General features: G+C 46.6%; 1 protein-coding gene across 4 annotated transcripts; it reads left to right on the top strand.

Annotated features, from left to right (window-relative positions):
* Window positions 1-862: 862 nt before the first annotated feature.
* On the top strand, window positions 863-17,611 carry LOC144142400 (uncharacterized). 4 transcript variants are annotated; one of them, XM_077673893.1, is made up of 6 exons: window positions 864-1,107; window positions 3,761-3,880; window positions 4,121-4,231; window positions 4,785-4,877; window positions 5,081-5,180; window positions 17,281-17,611. In XM_077673893.1, the coding sequence occupies exons 2-6, from the start codon at window positions 3,790-3,792 to the stop codon at window positions 17,345-17,347; spliced, it is 462 nt and encodes a 153-aa protein (XP_077530019.1). In that variant the 5' UTR covers window positions 864-1,107; window positions 3,761-3,789; the 3' UTR covers window positions 17,348-17,611. The 4 variants fall into 4 exon arrangements, with proteins under 4 accessions (XP_077530017.1, XP_077530018.1, XP_077530019.1 ...); XM_077673890.1 differs by lacking the exon at window positions 5,081-5,180 and having other exon boundaries at window positions 869-1,107; XM_077673891.1 differs by lacking the exons at window positions 4,785-4,877; window positions 5,081-5,180 and having other exon boundaries at window positions 863-1,107.
* The last annotated feature ends 627 nt before the right edge of the window (window positions 17,612-18,238 follow it).

Raw genomic sequence — 18,238 nt, forward strand, 5'->3', positions numbered from 1 at the left:
TGTACTGCGAGGATTTGTTTTGTAATGTTGAAACGCTTTAAACATACATTTACCACCCATACGCTCCTCACCTCTGTTCCCGCCCATTATTTGGACCATATATTTGCAGCTGAACATTTCGGCGTAAAAGAGCTATTGAAATCTAAAAGCATCCAGGCTGCTTCCTTTTGGGTGTGAATCCAGAACCAGCACGCGCAAAAATAAAATAGCCGCTGTAACAATTGCCACTGACAATGGGACTCCTCGATTATCAGTCCCGGATCGTCCGCGGACTTCCCGAGACGCGATCCGGCGCTCGATTTTCCCATGTATTCCTATGAGACTTTGGGTCCGAACAGAGTCCTCGGACTGCCCGCGGACCGTCCAGGACTAGTAAATCGAGGATGGCCAATAGCGATTCTCTCTGCGGCACTGATTCTGCTTTGCAAGACTCGCTGCCCTCGTCTCTGACGTTGCTCGTCCGTCCAGCTGTCGATGCTGCATGCGCTGCATGCGATATCCACTGCAGCCTGTTCGATCTATGCTGCTGATGCCGTTTTGTACCCCTACAAACCTGCCTGGCTTTTATGCGAGCACTGTTTTGCAGTGTCGGTGGATGAGGTTTTCTAAATGTAGTCAAAGCTGCACTTCATGCGGAGTTTTAAAAAACGCGCTCTTGGTTAGTGGCTTGCTTTGCGGTCTCAGCTAGTTTCCCGAAGTATTAGGGATGTTGGAACAGGTTTATTTGTGTTTAACCGCGAGGTGGATAAATATTTCGAGCTGTAATTAGGTTGTGAAAGATTATATTTGGGTGTTTATATTACTTGCCGTAAAAGACGTATACAAACGCACAATTTTGTATGTTCTTGCCAGACTTAGCGCGCACTTCTGATTTTAGCCAACAAACATTGGAACAAGTGATTTTTTTTTTGTGTTTTTGTGTGCGCTTGTTGCAAAAGCTTTGCTTAGCCGTGTTTTGACGTTTGTTTTGGCGCAATGTGTTGCGAGGTGTGTGCCTTCCGTGCAATTCCAGCGAGTGAAACGGAAGCGCGTTGTTTACACTGAACGCGACGCTGCTTTCAAAGGACGTGCCCCGAGGGAGTCGCCGCCTTCAGCCCGTAAACAAAGGTGGGTAGGATGACACCCGCTATGCCGAACCGCCCAAACCTCGCGTCCCCTTCGGCTTTTCTCTGGAGAAGTTGCAACAACTACAGTACCTTTGTATCGCCGCTTGCAGCGGCCGAAATGTACGAAAGGCCGAAGCGCGTTTTTTCGCTGTGGGCTTTGGTTGAGGAGCGCAGCCACATTGCAGTCATTGTTCATCGTCGCAGCGCAAAACAGGCAGGACAAAGGGAGAAAAAAGTGCAGGACAAACGCTTGTCCTGTACTTTTTCGTCTTTCTTTGCCCAGTTTTGCGCTGCGAAGATGAACATTTTCCAACTCGCCCCTTCTTCAACGTTACCGCATTCTTTGGTCACACTCGATTTACGAGCCCCATGGATTGTGTGCTGGAAATTCGAGGACTGCATTCGTACTGGAGGTCCCTTGGGAATGCATAAAACAACCCAGTATCGAACTGAACAAGTGAACTGCGACGGGCTAGTTGGTGCATGACGCTACTTCGAAAAACAGCGCTAAAAAACGACACGAAAGCTTCCTTTCGTATCGTTTTGTAGCTTTGTTTTTTTAAGTAACCCGATATCGTATCGCTTCCCACGCCGTCCGCGGATGGTTCGAGATAAAGAGTGACATTCAAGCGCCTCTAATGGAGCTACAGCTGAGTAAATTGAGGATCTTTTTCTTTTCTTTGCGATTTGCTATACCCCCCTCTACCTGGTAATCTAAAGGAGCAGTCATATTTGCTTGCACGTACGCTGTGGTCTCTTGGACCTTTTGTCACTTTTCACAGCAGCAGAAATCAGCCCCTCTCTTTGGTTTTGTGGCAAAATTTCTTTGGTCGAAGGGAAACAGGCCGGGAAAATTGTGATCATCTTGTGGGCAGGGGAAACAACGCAGTGGTTTTGGCAATGGTATTCTGAGACATGTTGCTTGAGATTCGATTTAATCATGCTCCATCCGTGCGAAATAGCACGCAGTAAGGAACTGCCCTTCAAGGACCTAAGGACATGTTAAAAGCAGCAAATAATCTGCTCTTTTTCTGTCTTACCCGTTGTGGTAATGCAGTGCTATTAGCAACCACTTAACACGGTCTGAAAGGGTACCCGGGTTCATTGAAGTATTTTGAGTTGCCAAAAACTGACGAACCGTCTTTCATAATATGCACACTTTTTGTGCAAAACAAAGGACATGAAAATGGGACCAAACAGGTTTCCTTTTGCTTAAACTAGGCATATTTCTTGTTTTCACTTTCATGCACTGAAAAACGTGTGCCGAGACATGTCCTCTTTTATACCTCCTGCCCTGTAGTGTTGATAACACGGGAGAGGGGCCCTTTTACTGTAGGGATGCTCCCAGGTTTTCATGGTTATGCGGATGCCTACTCCCTCTCCGACAGGAGGCAAAGTGATTTGTTCTTGGTGCCGTCTGATTCAAGAAAGTGGGCTCTCAGCTGGGCTCTCAAAAGCCCGTAGATGCGGGAACTCGCGTTTGATGAGTCAGTGATAAATGGAGGGCTTCATGCTACAGCACCACTGTTGAACGTCAGCCTTCGGTAGCGGTTAGCTGTGCCCACAAGTGCTTCCTCTTACAAATTACCCATAGCTCGTCACTAAAATTTGAGCGCTTCTCTAGTAGAATGATGATGTGATGATGGTTTGGCAGAAAAACTTATCTCCCTCACTTGAAAGCACATGGACCAACCAACCGTCTTGTGCCACCGTAGGCGGCAAGGTGTGAAAGAAAAAAAGGTCGACAGTACGTTTCTAACGATGTACTAGGACTTGGGATTGTGCTGCCACCAAATTTAGTGGTGGAATCGTGGGTATTGGGCAGGTACCATCAACTAAGAATAGGGCCGTGACAGAAAGCTGAGGTGTTACTGGGAGCCCGGATAATGTTCGTACTAACCCAAATTAGTGCCTAGCTGTAGCATCTCTTTGCCCTGTACATTTTGAGTACAGTAAATTCCCATTGTTACGAAACATTTGAGCAATGTTGTCCCCGCAAAATGCCCATAAACTGAGTCTGCATCGAGCCTTTACTGTTAATACACGAGGCAACTCAGCTGAATGTTTGCGACGCATGACAGGGCTGTCTCTGAGGTGGAGAAGCTCCGCTCTCTTTAACTGGGGAGCTGTTTAAGCTTTTAGTTTTGCCGCCAAGTACTACCAGAAAAAATACCGAGCGCACGTGAGCGTGTGCCTCGGGACTAGCACCTGACATCGGCCAGCTCGACCTTCGAGAACACACGGCCCAGTGTTCATGGCGTGATCGCTCACGTGCTCTTCTGCTCACCAGTTCATGTGCATTCGCACCTGAAGAGAGGAGCACAGAATAGCTAACGCTACAGACACCCGAGTTCGTGAAGGCAGTTTCTGCTGGTTCTAGCATGTGCTTAATGGCAGCATTCCACTTTGGGAGAGATGTGAAAGCCTGCAAACAAAACAATCCAGGCCTGCCAGTCAGGCTGCACAATACATCAGTGGTACGTTGCACAGCAAGTGTAGCCAGCTCTAATGCAACCTTAAACTTTTGTGAGTATAGAGCCTGCAATTACACGACCAAAGCTAGAGTAAGTTCTCTCACTGTGTGGACTACAGCTGCTTGGTCTGCCATGTGTGACTTTGGTATCGCTGACAGTGATCAATCATGTTGCACGCAGGGAGGGCATTTACTGTCACCTGCGAGACTATGGCCATGCTTGCAGACCTATCCCGTGGTAGCAGTGGCGTGGTGCCCCAAAGCCAAGACATGCGAGTGGCTGTTTCTGCTGCTGACAAAGGTGCCTCGCTTTCCACCTGCCAATTTTTTTCTGTTTCTGTACATACCTGGCACATTTCTGCAATAAGAAGAATATGGCGCTAGTCAGATGTAGACAATACAGGCACCACATATATGCTGTTTGTGTCTACCGTTGTCTTTGTCTATTTAGTGCCATATTCTTTTTACTGCAGAAATGAACCAGCTGGCTCACCAAGTACTGTTGACACATTTCTGTTTGCTTTGTTTTATCAAATTTCAGGTGTCCAGTGCAGTCCTGGCTGTGTGCACCAAGCAACGCAGGCAGGCCTTACGTCCCTCAGCAGCCGGGGATGCCAAACGGCGGCCAGGTTGACTGCCCAAGTCTTTTACGGTATGCACCTGAGGCCTGTTTGCATCCCTTGCCCAGTAATGGGAATTTTGAATTTAGATTTTAATTATACAGCAGTGATGATTATGCCGATTCTAACCTACTCTGTAAGGTGGCGAGGCTGCTGCTGGTGAGAGGACAGTATACACCGTAGTGGGCGGTTTAGTGGTGGATAGACACACTGGTACACCATGTTCTTTTGCACTTCTGGGTCGTCTGCTTCCATGAGCAGGAAGTAGATGACTTGTCATTGGGCTACTTTTTTCGAGGGGATGAGGGGGATGAACGTAACGCTCTCAGGAAAGTTGTCAATGCTGGTCTCAGCCACAAAAGAGAAGTCTGGCATAGAATGACTGTGTGCTGAGGTGCCATCGTTAAACAAGCTCAAATAATGACCAATAGGCTACCTATGTCATTGAACAGAGGTGGGTTTAACTAGTGCATACTGCTGGTGATGACTGTGCCATGGAAAAGGGTTGTATACAAGCTGCACATACTGCTGCTGATGGGTTGTAAAGCAAGCACTGAATGCGCCCTCCCTCCAAACACGTTGCAGGTCCTGCAGGGAAAGTGAAATCATTGAGCAAGCCCCCAGGGTATTCTGCTGCCACAAAAAGATGGGAAGCTACTTCAACTGGAGGCAGTCTGGGTAAACAGACCACTCTTTCTTTTGTAAACTCGACAGACGCCGGGGCACTGTCTGCATATGTTTATTAATGGCTGACCAAATTGAATGCAAGTTCACGCTCGATTCGCCATATCAGCTCGTTGCTGATTTGCTGCAGAAGACATGCTCTGACGAGAGCGTGCCTGTCACATCTCGGATACTTCTTGGTTCTACACATTTCCCAGGACGTCTGCGGTCCAGTGCATCCCACGAGAAACAGTCGCCTACCTATGACATTTTGCGGGATGTTGCCTTTGCACAGGATGTTGCACAGATTGCCTTCAGGTACTCTCAGTGCCATCTTTCCCACCAAGCCCTTGTAATCCTACACCGACTTCTCCAGTCTTCTTTGATATCTCTAATAATGGCACGTTGTGCATTGTTATTCCTCCAAAGGTGTCCACAGGCATTCTTGGCATGGGATGGCCAGGCTCGCTGTGCACGTAGATTAATGGTCAATTATTCAGTGCCCCTTCCATCTTTGTTATGTTGGTTTACAGCCCAAGTTGAGCGTTGACATGTTGAATACCACTTCCAGATGAATGGCTGGTGAGACGGCACTGGTGAAAACCACCGTATACTGTTTTTTGCACTGGCCTTTGCTGCATAGAGCGGTCCTGTAAAGTCTTTTTCGCTGACTCGAAATGGCAGAGCTTGCGTGGCCAGGTCTTCTAGTAATGGAGGAGTCCCTTGGGTTACTGGTCTCGCATTATGTCTTGTGCAAATGATGCATTTGCTTATTATTCTCTTGATTGTCTGATGGCCTTGCAAAATCAGGCCAGTGCTGCTTGTCCGCCACCATGCATCATCAGGTGGCGAAGTTGATTTACAAGCAGTTCCATAAAATGGCCGTGTTTCGGTAGTACAATGATGTGCTTGCTTATCGTCCTGCTGTACTGCAGGCATCTTCTCTGTCATTGTAAATAAATACATCTTGTCCTGCTTCCTGCGTAACTCTTTTGGCCACTTCAGGTGTGAAATATTCTGAGATCTCCTTAGAACACCATTCTTCCTCAGCCTGGTTGCCAACTGCATTAGCCTTTCCATTGCATGTTTGCTTTGCCTAGAAGGCCCACCAATTAGCGGCCGTTATTTTTCATTATTTTCTCTTTGAACCTGTGCAGGATTTTGTCTTCGGTACTTTCATTGCGATGCCGGTTGACTCCAATATCCAAATTTTCTTCAATTCATCCTGTACTCCTCTATTAGTAGCTTCAACTATGAAGTACCATGAGGTTTTGGCCTTTTGAACTTTCAGCTTGCTTTGATGGCATGGGCCTTGAACTTTCCATCCAAACGTTGTCTCCGCTGCCATGAGCTTGTCGCCTATTCATTTTATTTGTCCCGTGAAGCACTCCCGACAAAAATTTGAGCCAATTAGCAGTCCTATCGAACTCTTTATTCTATTCTTGTTTTGTTCGTCTCGTCGGCAATCTAACTGTAGCTCCTTCATTTTTTCGCTGGCTTCTTTGGTGGGTCCTGGTCGGCCGACAATTTGGTGGGAGACAATTACGGGCTATCAGGTCCACTTTCAGTGCTTCAAAATCTGTGCCTTAGCTCTTTGTTTGAGGCCTTACTTTCACTCGTGGCACATTCGTGATCATTACTGCTGAACGAGCTAATTGTCAACTTTTCTTGTTTGGTGACCTTTGCCCCAATTCGTTCCGCTAGTCTGACTGCAATCAATGATCTTAAGTGTCGGGTGTAGCTGCTTAGGCGTCTCCTTCAATCCAAGCTACCGCAGTTTGTAGTAGCACGCATTGCTCTTCTTGTCGTTCAATGGCATGCTTGGTACAAATTGCGATTCTTTTGGCCGAACCATCACGGCAAGTTGTTCTGCTTCTGTTTCTCGGTTCGTCCAACACATTGACATTGCGTGCCTGTCGTTGCCGTGTTTGCATTGCACCCTGCAGGCACACACCCCATGGTTTGGCCGTGTACACCTGAAGCATGCCCTGCTGGTTGTGCTTATTTCTTTGCAGAGGCTTTCGGATGAGCTATGAGAACTTGCTGTTGTGTACGCTGTCTCATGCTTTCTCTGGTGTTTTTCTGAGTAACCCATCTTTGCTGCTTTTCTGTCTCCTCTCACAAGTTTTCTTGACGTCGACGAAATTCCAGCAGTTGTGTTAGGGCTTCCACACTTGTTTTTCCTGCTGACTCACTTTGCTCTCCTTCCCTTTCTCGGTCCTGCTGACAACTCTCAGGGTTCGCACAGGCCCTTGAAAACCCTTGAATTTAGAAGTGTAAAGTTCAAGGCCTGGAAAGTCCTGGAATTCTTAAAGGGTCCTTGAAAACCCTTGATTTTTCTGGAGAGAACCAATGGCCCTATCTTTTCACAAGAATTTAAAGTGTTTGTCGTGAATTTTAGGTGTTAAAAATGTAAAGAAACATTGTAACAATCAAGTGTCAGCGTATTGCGTGAAATTACGAGTTTTGGATTCTCATTATTACGAGGCAACATTGGGAGCAGCACTCCTCAATAGAATTCATGTCACGATACAATCCCGTGAAAGCCGGCTTCTGTTCTCTATCTTGCACGTTCCATCTAGTCTGTGGACAGCCTTTCATTGCATGTTTGCTGTGCCTCATACGCTCCATCTGCGTTTGCTTTTACGTGCAAATGGTGGACGTGTACATAGTTCATCCTGCCTTGCAGCAACACCTGCTGAGTTAATTTCACCTGATACTCTTGCTGACAAAGCAGTAGATGCAGGCAACATTAACTAAGTTTTGAATTCAAACAGCCTTGGCAAAACACCAAGAAAAAAGAAAAACCTCTAAATACAAGTTATGAAATTACAAATAAAGCTGGGGGAGCATTCATGAACCCATAGCGCCTATCTAAATGTGCATTAATGTTCTTAGGTATTGGGCAATAACTTTGCATTGTGTTGAAAAAGTTATAAATAATCCCAGATAAAACATAAGATGCGGACCTTGAAAATGTGTTTTCTGGTCCCTGAAAGTCCTTGAAAACCCTTGAATTTTTGCTTTTGGAGCCCGTACGAACCCTGAACTCTGTTGGAATAACTGTCTCCAACACTGCCATGAGCATTGGTCCAAAGAGCTCAGGTTTTGCATTCAGGGATTCGAGGGCAAGCATGTTCACTTGTACGGCTTGGAATAACTTTCGGAGCTGTTCGGTATCCCTCAGTGATTTTACCTTTCCACGTTATAGCACCCTGCTCATGTGCAGATTTACTGATCTTTCATGTCTTCCCAAAATGTCTGAGTAACTGGATTGCGTGGTTCTTCCAAGCTGAGAACTGTAATACTTCAATTGTAGCCGCTGCCTTGCCACTCAATGACACTGTCAAATAGTTCAACTTCTGGGCTTTGGTCATGTTGGGCCTGTCAGGAACTGATGATTTATACAGTCGAACCCCACTTCAACGGAATGTCTACTTCAACAAAATATCTCCCACCATAGAATTCAGTGCAACAAATTCCTGGCCACAACGAAATATTTGTCTGGCTTGTTTTCTCTTCGACGAAATTTTCCTTCAGTGTGGCTGGGTTTAGACATCTTTTTTATGATAAAATAATCACAGCGCCAGCCATTTGTAGCTTTTATACAATCAGGGCACTTAGTTTCACTGGTTTTACCGAAAACGTGCGCTCGCACCACCACCCATAAACAAAAACAAAGTTGTAGATGGATGGCATTGTTTGCTGGTGATAGCTATGCATACCTGCCAACTCTCCCGATTTACCTGGGAGACTCGCGATTTCTTACCTATTCTCCCGATTGTGCGGGCACAGCCATAAATCTCTTGATAAACGGCCCCAATCCCCATCTCAAAAACAAAAAACAAAAAAAAACTGCATTATGCAGCGTAGCCGCATTGTGATTGCCATCACAAGCTGGGTAGCTAGCCGAAGTCGGATGGGAATCCAAGCCATTTGTGTGCACGGAGTGTACAAGCCTAACTTTGTTCACATGTGGTCGGGAGAATGCGCTGAGGACTGAACGTAGTAACATTCTGCTTTTCACAGCTCTCTTGACATCATGGCGTCGTCGAAACCCAAGAAGTATTTACAATGTTTCATGAAGTGTTATACTTCAGAATTCCCGTGTTTTGTGCCGTCCAGGAAAGGCGAACAGTTTGGATTTTGCACGACTTGCGCATGCAGCGTGAGCGTGGCCTACGGCGGTAAAGGAGACTTAAAACTGCATTTGGCTACAACTAAGCACCAAAGCTTCCTTCGTGCTGCTTAGAAGCTGAGGAATGCGAGCAACTCATTTGGCAACAGCAATGAAGATGGTGTTGTGCGTTGGAAGTGCCTTTTCACTGGATTTCTTATCGAGCACAATTTAGTGCTCAGCTGATCACGTTGGGCCACTTCTGTGCAAGATGTGTCCCAAGTGCGAAGAGGCGAAGCGCTACGGGTGCAGCAGAACGAAGACAACTGCCATTGTCGGTGGAATGGCTTCAGAGGCGCAAGGTGCAATGGTGGAAAGCCTGAAGCGTCGTGTTTTCGTGCTTGCAGTTGATGGCAGCAACGACACCTCATCGCAGCTTTACCCTGCCGTGGCAACCTACTATGTAGAGAAATGCGGGTGGGTTGAAAGTAAGCTGTTGTGCCTGCAAGAACTTTGAGGAGAGGCTACTGGCCAAAAAATTGGGAACTTCGTGCTCGACGCGTTGCGTTCGCTTGATATACCTGCGTCGAATTGCATTGCATTTGGTTCTGATAATGCAAATGTAATGCTTGGAAAGAAAAATGCGCCGTGGCATCACTGTGGCCATGAGACCTAGTTAAAAACAAAAGATGAATCTTGCATGTAGACTAGACATCGCATGTGCTGCATTAAAAAAAAAAACAAGCCCTCCTCCCCCCCCCCCCCTCTGCTGTGAAGCTCCCGATTTTCGAAGTCCCCAGGTTGGCAGGTATGGCTGTGTGGCTGGTAGTCTTTACACGAGGAGCAGGCCCTGTTCGCCAAGCCAGAGCTAGAGCCACTAGAGCCAATCTATATTTAGTTGAAATTGCGTGAATGTGCCCTTCTGGCCCTGTGCCGTCATGTGTGCGTTGTGAGCAGCTGTTGTTGCAGTTTTTGTTTTGTCAGTCTTCAAAATCAGAAGCAAAATTAGTGTTTTCATGTTTAGTCTGGAACTCGCGTCATCCTACTTAATCGCGAGCACACGCTCACGATAAATGCAATTGGACGCTCAGTTTGCCTGCCAAGGTCAGATGCCGCAGTGCCCGGTTAAAGGATAAGATAACGGACGCCGCTCCTGCCACAATCGAGAGGGGGGATTTCGACGGCCTAGCAGCTAACTGGAAGTAATCAGCTCAGTAGGTATGCCTTGTTGTACAGCAGTATGTTTTCTGATGGCATTCCCCCCCCCTCCCCTCCCCTCCGCCCTTAATCCGTTCTTCACGTGCTGGTAAAAAACCAGGTAAATACTGGTTTGTTCGTTGTCTGAGTAAACACCGTGTAGCTAGGCGTCTCTCCTTTAGAATTTCTAAAGATTGCATTATGCGGTCATTGATTCAGATCATATATGGAGCTATTTTTCTTGCCCTTCTATGGTGTGTTAGGCTGATTTCGCCTCAACGAATTTCTGCTTCAGAATTTTTTGCACGTCCCGTCAGCTTTGTTGTAGTGGGATTTGACTATTGCGCCCAAAATCTGTTCCACTCAAGCACATTTCCACCAAATTATATTAGCTCCAGCTTCGACAGATTCACCAGCTCAATGTCATCTGGCCTAGCATTGTGCTGTGGGCTTGGTGCCAACTTCTAGCTGATAGTCTGGGCAGGTACTCTGCTTGGGATGGTCTCCACAATGCTCACTTCAAGCTTCAACAGGATAGCCAATATCTTCATTTCGTATTCAGTGATCCTTTCAAATTCACTGTCTGCTACTTCGTCCGTTAAATGTTGCTCCATTTGGTTATTTGCTTCTTTTAGTAACGCTTCTGGACAGATGATCTGTGCTTGCGATGAGCAAAGCGCCACACTTCTGGCTCCTTCTCCTATTTGCTTTTCGGCTGCGTTGATGAGCTGCGCAATTTGCGACTAATGCCTTCTAATTGGTTACGATCTCCTTGCTCATCTTGTAAAAGGGTTGTTTGAAGATCTCTTACGTTTCAGTCAGCACGTCGGCTCCCATTGATTTCTGTGGTGGCCTCCTCATCTGGACCAGGTCGATCAGCTGTGTCGACGCTGCTGTCTTCTCTGCTGCTCCAAGGCAGGTTGCCTACGTTTGTGGCGTGGCGGTAGAAAATTGTGGTAACGATACCACTTGTAGACATGAAAGAGGCCGGTAAACCAGCTGCATACGTTCTTTAACAGCTGACCGAATGGGATGCGCGATATCGCTGTGAGGTGCGGATCCTCTTTGGGGGGCGGTGATGGTGATGTTTAACACTTTTTGAATGTGAAGCATTTCTGATGGTACCGCCTCTCATTTCTGCTGGTTTCTGTTGGGACATCATTGGTTCGTAAGTAGAACCATGGCCCCTCTTGTGATGAGAACATGTGACTGAAGTGACAATGAAATCAAAAGTTGAATGGAAGCCTGTCTGGTGGGGAGAACACATGACAAGGCTCTCACACGGGAGCCGAAACGTCCGTGTTTTTATAACCTTTCATGGTCGAAGTCTCAATCATTCGAAACAGATCCCCCCGCACGGGACGCCTTGTGTATTCAAGGTGACAGTACTGTCGACACCGTGTACCCAGAGCCCCCAACCATAAGCTGTGACAAACCGTGGCTATATGTTGAGAGGTGGAGAGTAGAAACCCCAAACGATGGCCGTCGTAACCTTTGTCAAGCTCCGAACGATGGGCTCCCCGTCTGTCTACCTGGCAGGGAGCTCTGGGATCTCACTAGCCATCAAAGTAAAGTTAGTGAACAAAGTACCCGAGTTCTCTGTGTTTTTTTTATGCCATATGGTAAATAGTAAACCTTCCTACTGAAGTATCATTTCCACCTCTTACAGCCCTTAGTTTTCCAAAGCCTGGTTACTACCCTCGTTTCTTGGTAATTGAATCCACCGAGAAGGAAAACCCCCTTGCCTCACAGTCTGTGTTCCGCATCTTAAATTTCTGCAGGGCATTATCGGTAACTCATATAAGAAAAAAAAAACGACTGACCGGGGGAAATCTTTGAAATGCACAACCATTAGCAAGCCAAAAAGTTCCTTACTCAAACCCGCATGGCCAATCTGGACAATGAGGTTACACCCCATTGTATCCTCAACAGCTCGCAGGGTGTGATCTCTGGGCCAGATCTGGAAAACGAGACAAAGGCTAATCTTCTGGAAGGCCTGAGAAACCGGTGTGTGATGGCAGTCAGGCACATTACCACATGGAGAGATAAGGAGGAAATACCCTAAGCACATCATCATTACCTTTGACTGCTCCACACTTCTGGACTATATCAATGCAGGCTTCATCCAGTGCTCCATCCGACCGTACATCCAGAATCCGCACTGCTATTTTAAGTGCCAGCAGTTCAGGCGTGGTACCGGCTCATGTCGGGGCCAACTAACCTGCACCAAATGCACCCAACATGGCCACCCCACAGATACTGTATTTACGCGAATCTAGGCTGATACTTAAAATAAAAAATTGTTTACGAAAGTTGGAGGTCGGTTTAGATTCGAGGATGTGGCTCTCCTGTCAGCGCTAGATGCTCAATGCCATCTCGTGGCTACAGGCTTGCGGCTTGCAGGTTTGCGGGCTCCATTTTGCTTGTTCGAACGTTGTCAACCCAGCTCTCAGCGTGCCGTGCTTGCTTGCTTACGTCGCCGCAAGACCTGAAGAAGTGTCCCTGTTCGCGGCACAATGGCGCCTACCAAGTGGGATCACTACACCACAGCTTCTATGCAGAAGGTGGTCTTAGAGGGTGAGCGAAACTCAAACCTCCAAGCACAGCACGACTTCGGCGTCGATGAGAAGAACTTACGACGATGGTGGAAGCAGCGGAACAAACTTTTCAACTGCACTGCCAAGCGAATGGCCTTTGCGAGACCCAAAAAAGGTCGGCACCACGAGGTGGAGAAGAAAGTCGCTGACTTTATCGTGCAGCATAGAGAGCTTGGAAGGCCTGCGATGACGGAGATAATACAGGGGAAGGCGGGGGAGATCGCACACATCAGAGGTGTTGTGCAGACTCGAATCAAGACCAGCAGGAGCTGGGCCAATCATTTTATGAAGCGGTTCAAGTTGAGCCTGCGGCGATGGACGTCTGCGTGCCGAAAGCTACCCCCTGACTTCGAGGAGAAGCTAGTCGCATTCCAGCACTTTGTCATCAAGAAGCGGTTGGAAAAGGAGTACAGACTGGGCCAGACTGGTAACAGCAATCAGACCCCGTGTATTTTGACATGCCTGTAGCCTACACAGTGGATGAGAACGGCACAAAAGTAGTGAAAGTCAAAACTGCAGGCTACGAGGAGCAGTGCGCCACTTTGATGTTGTGTTGCGCGACCGATGGCCAAAAGCTGCCGCCATACATTATTTTTAAATGTAGGACGCTTCCAGCCGGGGAAGCTTTCCCTAAAAACGTCGTACGAGCCCACAAGAATGGTTGGATGAGTGGTTTCCTCGCCGAAGATTGGGTTAAGACTTTTTGGCAGTGCCGTGCTTGGGCTCTGCTGTTTACGGGGTCACTTCTGATTCTCAACTCCTACCGTGGCCACTTGACAGACGCCATTAAGTCCATGCTTTCAGAGGGCGGTAGGGACATGTGGTAATAACCGGCGGTACGACAAGGCAGCTACAATCGCTCGACGTGGCAATCAACAAGCCATGTAAGGACAGGCTGCGGGGCCATTACAATGACTGGCTGACGCTGCAACAACCGGGTGCAGCAAGCATGCTTTACTCAGCCAAGTGGCGAACTGGGTTGCCGCGGCATGGGACAAAATCCCAGCCGGGGCCAATTACCACCATTATCATTATGGGAAACAGAACCCCTTGTGAGTTATCACCTGATCTTCTACAGTGCCGCTTGTTAACCCCCTTTGCATGGGGGAATAGTGTTGCATTGGTTTTTAATGTATAAATTATATGCGACTTGGGGACAAAGTTTGGTTCAGGTGGCATTCTGTTATCTTATCCAGCAACCTGTGAGGTGTCGGCAGGAACCGTCAAAGTACAGTTAAAGGGAAGTGTGTGCTTAGGTTTTGCTATGTGCATTTGTTTTTGAGGCAAAAGCATCAGTTAATTTGGTGCGTCGAAAATCTTGTGTTGTAGCCAAGAGAGGGCCCATAAAATGGCCGACATTTGAAAATAAAAACAAACGTGTGAAAGAATGCCTGGAGTTGAAGTTCAATTTCAGTTTCAATCTATTCCCCAGAAACACTGGATGGTTCCCAATCTGAAAGCTACTGCAGCATCTTGACAGGGGCCAGGGAACAGCAGATTTCTCAGGGAAGCTCCGGTAAACAAAGTGAAGTAATTGAATTTAAAAGAAGGCTCGGTAAATGTATGTGCGAGATTCCAATCCTGGGCCAGTACCACAATAACATCCATGGCTCTAGCTTGCTGATGGTGGGCCTAGTGAATGCGTTGCGGCCGTTGACTGGGAAACGTGTTTTAGAGACATCTGCTGAGCCGACACGAGAATATGAGCATGCTTATCGGGGAAGGAGAAATTAAGCGAGTAACAAAGTACGTTGTCATGACATATCTGCTTTGCTTGGCATGCCACAGTAGTGCCACCATGTGACATCCACCGAATTGGGGAATCATATGGTGCTGTTGCAACATACGGCGCGCGAGTAGTACAAAAGAGGGAAATGGAATTTTACAGACCTAATTACAGAAAGGATGGCCTGTCACCATCGGAGAAATGGGGGGAGTGGTATGACGGCCATTGCCAAAGGATGACGCTGAAAATCGGAGGACTTGTTTGGTAATTGGGCTCTAATACTTGTGTATTCACTCATTACACAAGGAGGCTTTGGTGGCCTGGCAATTCCTTGGTGGTACCTGTGCCTTGGACGGTTGGGCCGCAGCGTGCAGCTAAGTGTAGCAGATGTAAACGATCAAGTAGAAATAGTCTACCTCCAGCCAAAGAAGGTTGTTGTGGGACGTACGCAGTGGACAGTACAAGATTTATGTCGAGGCTTGCATTTGGAAGCAGATCGCAAATGTATTTGCGCCATGCACTTGGGTTTGATCTTCGTTCACCAAAAACCCGTACTGTCGGTCACAGTGGTGCAATGCTGCAAATGAGGGCTGTATATTGCAATTGCATCATTCCGTCATTTGCGTGTATTTCTGCAGCAATCCCTTTGAGAGTGAGGGGCCTCAAAGTGCGTGTACAGCGTAGACAACCTATGGATGAGCACAGCTATGAAACGTTCTGACAAAATCTGCTTCATTTTGTGGTGGTTATTTTTGCTGCACTTTTATAGAAACGTGCGGATCTAGACTTCGAGGTACCAAGAACTAGTTCTCTTTCTTGCTTTCACAGAGCCGTTAAAAACAGAAGCCCACCAACCCTATAAAAACTAGCCTTCAAAGTGGTGGTGGCAGCTCTTGCAGTCAATGTTGGAAGAAATTAGTAACAAATATTGCGAACTAATAATGTCAGATTTCCTCATCGAAATAATGCTCATGCCAGTTTTAGTGCAAGTGTCAGTGAAGCTGTACAGTGAACGAAACAGGCACAAGGGTGACTCCCTATATTCACCGTTTTTCTGGACTTGTGTCAGTGTAAGGTTAACCTGCACAGTGAGCTGGTGCCAACAAAAGGGTTGCAGATGAAAATGGGTTGATGGGCTTGTAGATTGAGCTCATTGTAGTTAAAAGGCACATGGCGATTGAACCTTCACTCGAGGAAGTCGCTGGGAGTGATGAATCATTTTGCGAAAGCAGCAGTTTTGAGAGTTCGAGGAAGCATTACTCTGGTGGGCTACTGTGAGGGTAACCTGGAATCTTTCGTTAATTCAGGATATTTGTGAAATTGTGCTTTTTAAAATCCAAGTCCACCTGTAACACTGTTTTAAGAGGGCACTTGGGTCTTTGATCAAAAACTTTATTTTTACAGTAATGATACTAGAAATTGGGGGACATGTGTAGTTTTTCATTCTATTTGTAGATATAAATTTATATTTGTATAAAACGACTACATTCAAATTTGTTTGGATATGTATATTTAATTTTTCGAAAGCTTTTCTAAAAATGCTGCCGGAGTGATGCAACTGAACAAGGTACCGTCGAACCGTGCACAAATCAAGGAGTGCAACAAGACTAACATCATCTTCTGTCAGGTCTGTAGCAGAAGTTATGACCATTCGAAGTTTGGGCCTGGAAGGTGGGAACCAGAAAAACCGCTTTTGCCTTCCAGGCCCAAACTTCAAGCGGTCATAACTTCTGCTACAGACCTGGCAGAAGATGATGTTAGTCTTGTTGCACTCCTTGATTTGTGCACGGTTCGATGGTACCTTGTTCAGTTGCATCACTCCGGCAGCATTTTTAGAAAAGCTTTCGAAAAATTAAATATACATATCCAAACAAATTTGAATGTAGTCGTTTTACACCAATATAAATTTATATCTACAAAAAGAATGAAAAACTACTCATGTCCCTCAATTTCTAGTATTATTACTGTAAAAATAAGGTTTTTGGTTTAAGACCAGTGTGCCCTTTAAGGCAATAAAGCAGATAACAATTGGTTACAGTGCAAATACTTAAGGGAAGTCAACATGAATCTGCAAATGCAGCAACTGTCAAAAACGCTGTGGCGTCCGTTAATGGCTGTCTTAACAGAGAGACCAAAATTAAAAGATTTATGACAAGACAATTCCTACTTTCTTTAGAGGGGCTCCGAGGGTTTAAGGAACGTAAGTCATCCAGTTCTAGTTTTGTTGTCCGAAATGGTGCCCATAGCTCTGCTGTTACATGGTATAGTATTACTGGACAATGAAAAACCCTGCAAGGTCTTTGTGTTTGCTCCCATTATGAACTTATAAAATCTGTTTCATGCACCAATCATTTCTGTATGATTTGTGGAATTTGGTTCAGATGTGTTTCTTCAAAATGCACTCTTTCTAGCAGTTTTTTCCTCTTAAAGTATTATTTTAAATTCTTACTTTATTATGTTAAAACTGCAAGCCCACAGAACCATTTTACTTTTCGGGGTGTTTTAATCAGCATCAGCTTATCGCAAATTATTCCTGTGACGACACAAGTACGAAGAAGATGCTGGCGATTTGTTTGCATTTGCTGTGTTTTCAGCATAATGCAGCTTCTTTGATATAAGTCTGCAGTAAAACGAATTAATGTTATTCCAAAAGGGTAACCTTTCAAATGGATCAAAATTCTTTGTCTTCATGGCCCCTCCAAACAGCTTTTCTTATTGATGTCAGTGTGATTGCATTCTGAAGCATTGGGCTTATCGTGCATCTTGTTATTTGTACTGCAGCTGCCAAAAGGGTCTACGCAATAAAGCAGTTTGTCAAGTCCTGTGTTGCGGCCAGCTGTCTTGTTAAGCAGCCTGGACGTCCCTCAAAGAGAGCGAAAAGCGCAGCATCGCGGTTTCAGCAGCACACAGCACTGCTCAACAAAATAGCTCAGGGCATGCAGAAGACACCTGAACCTGACGATGGGTGTGCTGCGTTTGGGAAAGTGGTGGCAGGATACCTGCGGAAGATGCCAGCGGTGCAGAGGGCTCAGTGCCAGGCTGCCATCATGTCGGTGATCATGAAGCACCTCTCCGAATAAATGGGCTCCGTCTGCCCCTTTGTGGCATTTGACAATTCTGTGTTTCTGGGAAGCGCTTGGGTGAAGTTAGTGCTTTTCTGCTGTGGCCACTGAAGCCTACTTCAGCTTGCACATCACGCCAATGCATCGCTGTCTTCTGCCATGAATATCTGTGAATTTTCTCTCGTGGCATGTTTGCAACAATAAAACAGGGCTCACTGACCTGGTCAAAAATGTAGCACCCCTCAGGGGCACCTTGTGTGTTCAAGGTGACGGAAGTGGTGACACCGCGGGCCCCGAGCCCATGTGGGCTGGACCCACCCACGCCCCAGCTGTGCGTGGCTTAGCAGTGTCCAAGGAAAAGGGTATCCTGGTTGCTGAGTTGATGCTGAGGTTGTTTTTGGACCTTTACGGCCCCTCAGCTGAAACAACGCACAACTTCATCCCCTGCATCTTGCAGACGGAAACACACAACTTGCCCGCCCTGGGGAAGTCAGCTAGTTGCCTTTTTCTATCCTTCCTGTCTCTCCTTTTTCTATTCTGTCACCTTTCCACTCCTGCCCTGTCACCTATTCTTTTCCTGTGTTCTCCCTTTTCCCCTCAGGCGGCAAGGGTTAACCCTGTGGTTATAATAAGTCTTGATTAGACGTCACGGGGTCGTAGTAGCGCTGTACGGTTAG

This window comes from Haemaphysalis longicornis, unplaced genomic scaffold (genome assembly GCF_048455015.1).
Source record: "Haemaphysalis longicornis isolate Haplotype H1 unplaced genomic scaffold, Haemaphysalis longicornis Haplotype H1 scaffold_6, whole genome shotgun sequence".
NCBI lineage: Eukaryota > Metazoa > Arthropoda > Arachnida > Ixodida > Ixodidae > Haemaphysalis > Haemaphysalis longicornis.